General features: G+C 45.0%; 1 protein-coding gene across 1 annotated transcript in view; it reads left to right on the forward strand.

Annotated features, from left to right (window-relative positions):
• The window catches only part of PARD3B (par-3 family cell polarity regulator beta), a gene marked incomplete at both ends in the record, with an annotated part of 412476 nt that extends 403040 nt beyond the window's left edge, over window positions 1-9436 (forward strand). Inside the window, one exon of the mRNA XM_082001608.1 lies at window positions 9082-9436. Coding sequence (XP_081857734.1) covers window positions 9082-9436 — 355 coding nt within the window. The remainder of the gene's footprint in view (window positions 1-9081) is intronic.
• Window positions 9437-10568: the final 1132 nt, after the last annotated feature.

The following is a 10568-nucleotide window of genomic DNA, read 5'->3' on the forward strand; positions in this document are numbered from 1 at the left end:
AAAGAAAATATAGGGGGAGAAGATGTACTCGCAGGCTGTTTGTGCTGTTTAGGAGCAAATCAGTACATGAGCAGCAGGAGAACAATGGGGACTGAAATACTGCCTGAAGAAAGAAAGAAAGAAAGAAAAGCTGCTTGTTTTTGAGGTCCCCCTCACCCGCAAAAAGCAGCCATCGCTCTCCCCTGGATCTTGAGCTTTGCCTTTGTTGCAAAGGGGAAAAAAAGGGAATGGCACATCCCAGTGAATGTAACAGAATGTCTGGACCCAGAAAGAAATGAAATGAAGGGAAAAATAACCAGCTACAATCAGTTTCAAAAATCATTTTCCTTTTTTATTGAAGCATGGTTTTACTACCCAGTTTGTGCCATCGGAGGCAGAATTGACAGCCATGCTTCATCATGGCAATGGGAAAAACCGCTGCAAGGAATGCTTTAATTTAAATGAGAGATGCTTTGGAAAAAAAAAAAAGCCTAAAAGCTTGGTGATAACATTAATAATCACTTCTTACAGCTTTTTACTAGCTCACTAAAGATCAGACAGCGTGTTAAGATCCTAGCGGCTGAATAGTAAAGACCTGGGCCCAGGTTGTTATTACTTAGGAAGATTCTTTTAATGACTTCTGTTATTTGTTGAAAATCATTTGAACAGCACAGCTGAATAATCACCATGCTTTAAATTCATTTCACGTGAAAAAAGAGAACGGGATAGAATTTGGGTTTATGTGTCTTTGAAAGCACTTTACAAAAATGGCGTGGGTAGCGGTAGTGCTGGGAGTGGACAGGCAAAGGGAGGAGGCTTTCTTGCTTGGGAGGAGCTCTCCTGGAGCCCAAGCAGGGTGTTTGTTTCCTTCTGAAGAGGGATTTTGACTATGGCCACAGAATTCCTTTTAAATCAAATTAAAATTTCCTGAACCACCACAGGACCTTTAATTTCTACCCTGATAGTCTCCAGAAAAGCAGAGACCTGCAGTAGAGGTTGGGGTGAGGCGAAGAGACTGGATAGTATTTCTGGCTTTTGTGCTGCTGCTGTGCTGGGGCCGGCGTTGGGCTCTCACCTCGCTGTATCTCTCCCTTCTCGTTGCTTGCCTGCTCTCGAGGGAAGTAGCCGGCTCTTCTCGTGGCAGGGATAGTGGGGTCCCCATGTCCGTTGGAGCTAGTGGACAGTAATGGGGTACGAATAGTACTGTAAGAGCGATTTCCCTGTAGCATCTCGCCCCAGTGGTGGCAGTTCCGCATGCATTCAGTACTTCTTCGTATTAGTTTGAGTCTGCATTGAAATGCACAATTTAGCTGAGAAACATTAACATTTGCTGCTCTTGCTGGCTTAAGATGCATACGTCCTTTTAAAAGAAGTTTTCTCCCCTCCAATGCAACTTGGCCGGCATCGTCTCAGAAATGTGACGCAAGAGACCAAAGGCCAAGAACTCTTTTAGTCTATAGGAAGAGCTTTTGGCCCCTGCTGGTCTGCAAAACAAAAGACCAAAGGGACCTTAAAACCTCATCCAGTTCTCTCCCCACAGAGCATGGGGGTTCCTGAGCAACAAGCATGACTGCTTAGCATTGAGAGTAGGTTACCAATGCCAAGAGGTTAATGACTCACATGGTATTATGTTGTGTTGAATAATGAGTAACATATGAAATGACACATGTTGTAATGACTCGCTCCTTAAAGTACCAATTGACTTAAGATCCCTTTAAGCTTGAAGAGATCACAGAATAGTGAAGTCTTGTTCAATAGGTGCTACTTTATTTTGTGCCTCCTGATAGAAGAGATGTACCATGCGTGAGAGCATATGAACAAAACAAGCGAGGAATTGAGTAGGAAGGATTATTGGACTAGTTGTTTTGAATGCTTATTGGGCATTTATAGAGCCCCGGCTAGCGTATTTGGGGTTTTGTTGCTGTTGATTTGAGGGTTTTAATCCTGATTACCACAGTTCCTATACCTGTAGATTGGATTTGGGGAAGAAAAGAAAGGGGAGCTTTGCCTGCGGGATGGGATTATCAGAAGCTGGTCTGAGATTTGCTGTGGAAAATAAACTAGTGCTGGAGCAAAGGAGCAACACAATGTTTTATGACTTTGTTGGTGATGGGAGGGGATTTAATTAAATGACACTCTAAATTCTGATGTTAACCAATCTGTGACATGGTTTGCTCCGTTAGAGATTGAGAACAGTCAATTTGCTTGCGTGCAAAATAGACTGTTCACACTGTCATAAGAAGTATGTGTAAGTCTTACATAATCTTGTAGTAAAGTTTTAAACCTGTCACTCTACTGTTTTCCTATCTTACAGTTGTTTCTGCAGTCTGCTTATCTGCATGGAAGGCTAGTATCTGATTATACTTTATGCTTGGTCCTGGATATAAAAACAAATGGGGCATCTAAATGTCTCCAATTGCTAAGAACTGCCCAGGGAGCTGGTGGGGCCCAAATGAGTCTCTCAAAATGTGGCCCTCTGCAAACAATAAAGGACTCTGTTCTCTAGCCACTTTTTAAGGCTAGACTTCAACTAGAGTAATCTAAACGTGTCTATGCACTTGCCTTCTGGGATTGTGGTGCTTTTGCTGTTTGTTTCTGAATATTCCAAGCCATAGTGCTGTAGAGAGAGAAAAACTATGCATATAAGCTCTTATGTTCAGGCCAGTCAAAGCCACTGTTAAACTTTGCAAAACTGCATGCAAGGGAAGCGACTCAGGCCTGCCTGCATTGCATCTGGAATGTACTCTTGCTTTTTCAAACAAACTTGTATGGATCCCTCCTTCTCCAAATCCAAAACAAATACAAATTCTTTAAAAAGGGGAGAGAGACTTTTCCACTCTTTTTTTTCTCCCCACTAACGCAGGTCATGAAATGATGATTATTTTTACGGGTCTGCAAAGCCTATAGAAGTCAAAGCTATGTAATGTACATTGCAGAGTGTTCTGCTAATCCAGTCCAACCGCAGTCGTGCCTGGCCCAGGGATGAGGGTCTGGTAACTGGAAACCTGACACTGAAGGAATTCCAAACACAGTCCTCAGACTAAAAACAGCTCTCTCCGCATGGCATGTGCTACATGAGAGCCAGGGATTGTATTCGTTTACGTTATCTGATTTTTTAGCCTTGCATTGTTGATAAAAGAACAGGAGAAGAAAGCACCTCCACCAGCTCAGCCCATAAATAATCTGTGTGATGTGTTTGAGGTTAGTATGACATTGCTAGACATCTGCCTTCGGAGAGGTACAAGCCTCTCTCACAGACAGCAGCCACTGAGCACTTCCTTGTGCTGCAGATTTTCCCCAGCACTAAGATACCAAATTTGTTTTCCAGTGGCTTTTTAAATGCAAAACCCATCATTGACTATGGGAAGTATTGGTCTGAAACAGCAAAGAATATTTGTTGTAGGAATCTCTTGCCTATTAAGATACAGAGACAGGCTTTAATGAAGCTCGGAGTCATGCAGTGATTTTTTTGAAACCTGCAGTGATTTAAAAAAAAAATATTTTTTTTAATATATATGCACATTGAATATTAAGCAACAGAAGTTCTTAGTGCCACTGACTACAAACAGCACTGCAGTGTCTTTAACACTGTATCTAGAGAGATAGGGACTACATAGTCTCTTCAGTCAGTTGTTTTTAGTGTATGTTGAGAAGAGCTTTGTAAAGACACAGTGTAATGTATTTGATACTGTAAGATTGTTTGTTTGCATAATTTAATTCTTACGTCAGCTTCTCCTTTCTTCTTTAAAAGTAGATTCTCCTGGCTGAGAACAAACAGCATGCAATCACGATGCATACAATAGAGTTCTTCAGTGAGAATTTGGACACAGATAGGACCTCGTTGCTTTCTCCTGTACTTTAATCACAGCCTGAGCTGCCTGATGCCATCACCCAGAGTCTCTGTATGTCTTGCTTAGACATGAAAGAGACTGCAGCCAAATGTGGGCTTTCCATTTGCCACTTAGTCTGTGGCTGTCTTTGAAGTTTATTTGAAGAAGTACTCTCCAACAAACTAAGAAGGCAGTTTTTCATGTGAGATTACATCCCTTGCAAAATATTCCCTCAGCAGTGAGAAGGAGACAGTGATGTAAGAAGACAGCATTCCCTTCCTTGCTTTTTACCAGGTACTAAGAGGGTGACCTCTGTGATTCCCCCTATAGAACAGAGGCAAGAAAAACTCTTTGTCATCATGAAATCCAAACCTCCAACATGATGGGGCACAGCATGAACAGCCAGACTGTCGTTTTGCTTTCCTTTCCTTTCAGATAACCCAAGCGTGTGTCTCATGGCTGATGTTAAAGGTGACCTGCAAATGAGGGTTAACAATGAAACACAGTAAACCTGAAATGAAAGTATTTTTTTCAGGTTGTTTTTTGAAACATCAGGTATTTAGGCCAGTCTACCCTGTGAGATTCTCCACAACTGAGGAATTACTGAAATGGGGGCTTTAAAATTAAGGGCGGGGAACTGCAGAAAGCAAAAAGTGTTTTAGTTAGATTTTTTGAAACCTACAGATACCTGTTTAACTTCAGTGACTAAATAACATTTTGTGTAAAAGAAGCCTTTCTTAAGTATTCCAAATCCTTTAGTTCAGTTTTAAATAAACCCAGAAGCTCTTAAAAATTCTGCAGCAAAGCCAGAAATATTAGATTTTATATTCTTTGTACTTGGAAGATGAATAAAGCAGCGATAGAAACACAAACTACTTCAGGCTTTACTTGTCATAGAGAAAATAACAACACATGTACTGTTAATTGAACATCAGTCACAAGTTACCTACTTTATTTGGACAGGGCTACTTTGTGCTCTTAAAGCTCAAAATGGATCACAGTTCTTGCCTGGTGAATCATTTAGAAGACAAACCAGTTGAGCTGCTAACCAGCATATGAAGTGGTACGGTGACACACGTTTGCAACTGCCTGCCTGTGTGATCTATAATTTCCCGGCAGGGGAAGGTGAGATTTTACTTCCTCTCGATAAAATGAACGTTTTAAGGGGCACGTTGCCCATGACAGTTTTGAGGAGTGCATTTTCACACTGCCCCACTGGTTTCACTCCTCTCTTGAACCTGGTGCTTCTGCCTCCCTTCCTTCCACTGCTTCTTTCAGCAGCAGCCTCTGCTTTTAGCTAGACTCACATCAGTGATGCATCTTCCAGTGGGAGCCAGCAGAGCTGAACTATCAGCAAAAACACTTTTTGAGCTCCGAGATCAGTTCCTTCCCAGGATGTTGTGTCAGCTTCCCTACCTTCTGCCTGCCATTAATTTCACTGGACCCCTAGGTCAAACAACTGGCCAAAAATCTGGAAAGCAGCTGATGGTCAGAGCAGCTCCTACTCAGCATGCCCTCTCAGAGGGCACGCTCCTAGCCTGGTCCTTTTGAGTGGCTAGACCTGCTTGACCCAATTTGTGGATTTTTGATCACTCCCCTGGGTCACTGATTTTCCACTTGAGGTTATTGGTTTGACCCCCAAACTGTGGGTCACTTGGGAGGTGTGATATGGCCCTGTGAACTCTGAACTCATCAGGAGCCAACAAAAACAGTGAGGGAGGGGAGAAGAATTCATTAGGGCCTCCTCAGAGGTGGCAATGTCTGCTGAGGGAAAAGGCAGAGGTTGTTTTGCTTCTTGCAGAAACAAGCATAGCATCTACAAGGGGCTGCCAAGTAGAAAGTGTTTGGTTTGAGTTGAGTTGTTATGGCAATTTCTTTAAGGATAAACAACAGCATATACTTTTACACCATGAGCTATCAAGTGAAAATGGTGTTGCTTCAGAGGAGCCCTGCTCTTCCTGCTGGCAACTGCCCCCAGTGTCCCAGACTTACCCCTGATGGTGACAGCATTTCTACAGCCAGAGCCTGGTATCCATAGGTGTTTCTTCTACCTTAAAAAAATTGACTTTCTGATGGTTAATTTGACACACCTGGGGAGGGGAGGGCTGTTTTTCCCCGTATTTTAAAACTTGTCAGATGGAGGTTCATGTCAGAGGTTCATGGAGGCTCCGCAGGCTGGTTGGTTGCACTGTGAGCAGCTCCCTAAGAACAGGCTTCACTGGGCCTGTCTGGTAGGTGGGGAAGAATGAATCCTCAGGAAATAACTTGGCTTCAACAAGCAGTGCCAGTCTTGAAAGGGAAGAAAATGTAGTCATTGTAGTATGTGTATCTGCACACGTAACACCGACGGGGATCACCAGGGGAAGCGAGCTGGAGAGCGTGGTGCAGCCACGAGGGTGTCTTTCATGAAATTTCCGCTCTGGTCATGCTGCATGGGGGCAGCCTGTTTGGGCTTTGGGTTTCCCAAGGTTTTACTCATGCAAGAGTTCTGGTAATCATTGATTAGATCACTGCTGGTATTATTGCTAAGGCTGCTAAAAAACCTCACATATCTTCTGTCTTCCTCGGGCTTTCCTAAAGGATCCACGTGAACAAACTCCGTGTACAACCTCTCCTTCTAGCTGCTAAGCCCTGACTCTGGGGAAGATGCTTGAGAATGATACCACCTATGGGTGTTTCACCCTCAGAGAAGGAAAACTGTTGCTGAGAGTGAACAGCTTGGGTATTTCTTTATTTTTTAAAGAAAGATTTTGCCCTTCCCACATGTTCCTCTCTGGAGTTTGTCTACACAACCAGAGATGGTGTTAGCTGTAAGTGAACCAGTGGTGGATTTAGTTTTGTAGCATGGGTGACAGCAATGAAGACCTGATGGCACAAGCTCGAGCAGCTTGGGTACATGCCTCAGGTCTGACACACTTGTGCTTTGATTGCTCAGGCTCACCTTCACTGCACGGTCCTAGGTCAAAGCTGCCTGAATGTGTTGCCCTCTGCACAGTCACAGCTTCTGTGGCAGCGGTGTCACACCGTCTCCTAGAACTGGACTGGCTGAGCTTTCCTGGAAACAGCTCTTTTGGCTGGATGGCAAAACACATCCTCCCCTTTTCCTGCAACACCTAGACCTGTCGTCTGAGTTGAGGGATGAGCTGTGTGCTCAGTAGATGATGCTGGTGGCTCAGTCCTGTTCTCAACAGTCATTTTGGTACCAATTAATCTTGAATTTGTTATTTTAGAGTAATTCAATTTTGCAGTTAGAGCTCTGTCCAAAAGCTACCTTATTCTTCAGTGAATTCTGGGTCAAGTTCCAAGCTCAATCCCTTTCTAATGCGATCCACAAGAATTTCATTGATTATAGCTGCCGATGAGAACATCTTATAAAATGTAATGTATAAGATTTTGAGCATTATCCTTATGTCAAAAGGTGATGGGTGTGGCTTTGACATTTGTTTCTGTTGGTTTGCTGCTTGACACAAAGCAGTTCCTACCATTGCAGAAGCCTTTTATGATTGAAAGTGTGGGTTTGTGCACAGAGGAATTAAAAGCTCAGTGTGACGGGACTGACTAGGGGACAAGTCTTCATATAGAAAGACATGGAGCAACTCTTTGGCCTGCTGTGGAAATCGGGCTTTGCTGCAAGGCGTAGGTGTGTGAGCAGAGACAGCAGTTGTCTCAATACGTGCGGTTGAGAGTCCTTTTAGTATCTCAGAGGGTGGCTTCAGGCCCTTCAGCACTCTGTCTGGACTGTCTCACCAGGAGAGAGAGAGAAGGGGCTGGAGGGGGAGGAAAGCTGGGAGTGCCTGTCTTTTATAATGTTCTGTTTTTAAAGCAAAAAGTCTCTGGGGAGCATAGGGTCCTAAAAGTCCAAGGCCTGGAATTCTTCCTTTTGCTCTTTCCATTTTAAACAGGAAACATTTGCACTAAGTTATTCCACGGGGAGAGTTGTAGGTTCATTTCAAGGCAGATAATGTTTGTTCATTGCCTATGTCCGTGATTTACCCCATGGGCTTAAACGAGTGCAGCAGAAAACCACATGTTTTGTTTTACTTCACACAAAACAAGTTCCAGTGGAGTCTGGGAGCCCAGATTGAGAAAGGGGGAGCATGCTTGTAAAATCTCTGTGTGAACAGAACAGGGGCATTGACAAATTGTGAACACCTGATCTGCTGTACCAGAATAATGACTTTTTTTAATAAATCTATGCAAAGAATACTTAAACAGTTGATGAGTTCAGTCCCAATGCCACAGAGCAGGTGTAATTGATTTATACTTTCAACTCCTGTTTTGGGTCAAAACCCTGCTGTCTTCCTTCAGCTCTCGCTCAGAGGGAAGCTTCCTCTGCAGTCAATGGGAGGTTTTGCCCAGAGTGCAAAGACATTTGCAATCAGACTGGCAAAAACTCCTAATTGAGTTGAACTTTTGGGGATGCTCTGGTGACATGTCTGTGAGAGCAATTATTTTTGCCATTTCAAAAGTATGACAAGTTAAGCTGTACTAGAAAAAAATATCAATGCTTCATTAGTGCAAATCATGGGATTAAGATGCATAAAGCTACAGAGAGGGCTTCATAGCACATCCTCGGGGATGACATGTTCACATGTTGCTTTTCACGTGAACTAGAGCTTGTCAGATCCATACTGATGCAGACACGTTACAGGGCTGTTGTAATATCAGGCCTTCTAGATCACAGGAGGTTTTTTGAAACCCCACTGGCAGCTTGCCCATTAAACACAGGTATTGTAGCCTGACATCCCTAGTTTCTTCCAGGAGTTCCAGTTTTTCCAGCTATGGTGTTTGGAAAGTTTTACGGTCTGACATGCTAGGAGGAAAAAATAGTGGGAAATGGCTTGGAAAGCGTGAATATTTGTGCATGTAAAGCTTATGGGATTTGCAGACTTGCAGACCCAACTCATCTGTTTATTCTCAGGCTAGATAAGATTCAATCAAACATGCATTGTTTAAAGGAGCTTTGTTTCCATTGTGGCAAATGGATCACAGGAGGCTGACTTTGGGAGCCGAAGGGCTCCAGTGCTCCCCCATTGTAAAAGGGCTGTGATGTGCGCTGGACCCTTCCTCCAGCGTCCTGGGTGTTACCGACTTTTGTAGCATGCAGGTGGGAGGCTTGTTATCCCTCAGAAGTTCTTTTGATTCATCTGGACCTGTCATGCTTGAGGTGGCATTTCCTTTCCCAAAGTAAACATAGATTGTGCGTACAATAATGTGTCACTGGACTAGTAGACTGCCTTTTTATGTGCTTTATTGTGTTTTTCCTCCTCAGGCGTGGACCTGCAGAGCCACTGGAATATTTAACAGGGCCACGAGTAGTATACAAAGAGAGAGATCTTCCCTACTACCAAGGAGGACAGCCGGTTGTCCACCCATCTAAGGGGAACTACATCCGTGCGCCGGACACAAGAGTGGCAGAATTGAGGTACCCCCAGTACTACCCAGCCCAGCCCATCACAAACCAGCATAAAGGACCCCTCCGGCAGGACGTGCCACCTTCGCCTCCTCAGTCCCACCGAGCACCAGCTTATAATGAAATTGTCCGACACCGTGGGACCAGTCCAGACCAGTACCAGTACAGGCAACAGGATCCCAGGCAGAAGAACCCCATGACTGCAGCTGTATAGCCATGCACTGGACTTGCCAGCACAGCCTGAGAGGAATCCCGTCAGACATCACCCTTGTAGAACTGTTCCCAAACGTAGCTGCCTGTAAGAATGGCACACGAGACCTGGAGTCGTTCTTACTGAGCTGGGCTCAGCGTAGGCACTTTCTAACAGGCGAACTAAAGCCACGTGAGGTACGATGTGTTTTGAGTACATGAGGTACCAGACAGTTGAGTATTTTTTAATTCCTTTTAAAAATAGAAAGCGGCTGCTGGAAATGAAGCGCAACACTTACACACCTCAGGGCTATTCACCGAATCCAGTTACACCGATGTGCAGTAGGCGTCTGTGTAAGGGCAGTGGTGTCACCAGAGTTTACTTCAGAGTGCTGTTGTAGTCCTTTCAGTGAGGACACAGCACGCAGTGCGGACTTCATGCGGAGATGGGGATCTTGTGTAATCCAGTGTGTGATCGTTAGTTGACAAGGGACTGCCGCAGAGGTAGCGGCCGCATTCCAGCCACGTTCAGACCAGCAGCTCTGCTTTAAGGATGCTGCAGTTCCAGGTTTGTAATCTGGCCTCTGTCTTCCTCTTTCTGTTTGGTGGTGGCAGCATTTATCTTGTAGCCTTCATTTTTTGCAGTTTGTGTAGCAAGATTCTCCGCTTACTGCACCTGCTGCATTTGGAGTAAGGTGAAAAGCTTCATCCGCCATGCTTGGGCAGGCTCGCAGAGGACAAGGCAGCCAGCCGCCGGAGAAGCGTGTGTCTGCAGACGTGCGTGTGTGCGCTTGTGAGCGTTTCTTAGCTGTGCAGTGTGCACTCTTTAAACGTAAACCCTGGAGATCAGATCCTCAGCTGCTGTCAATCAGTGTCGCTCTTGGGGGTTTCAGTGAGGCAGCCCCTGTAAGAGGTGGCTGAGGTGGTGACCGCGGGCATCGACTCCATAATTCATGTTAAGTTACTGAACCAGGTGCTGCCTTGGCCCCGGCAGGGCAGCCCCCTCCCGGCGGCGTGCCCTGCCCTGCCGCGTGAAGGTGCCTCCCGGCGCGGGGCCCACCCTCGGTCCCCCAAGGGAAGCTCAGCCTCGGGCAGCGCCAGGCCGGTGCCAAGTGCCAAAATACTCGAGTTCCTGCAGCTGGGGACCATCAGGCGAG

The sequence above is a fragment of the Phaethon aethereus genome (assembly GCF_964289735.1).
Source record: "Phaethon aethereus genome assembly, chromosome: 6".
Taxonomy (NCBI): Eukaryota; Metazoa; Chordata; class Aves; order Phaethontiformes; family Phaethontidae; genus Phaethon; species Phaethon aethereus.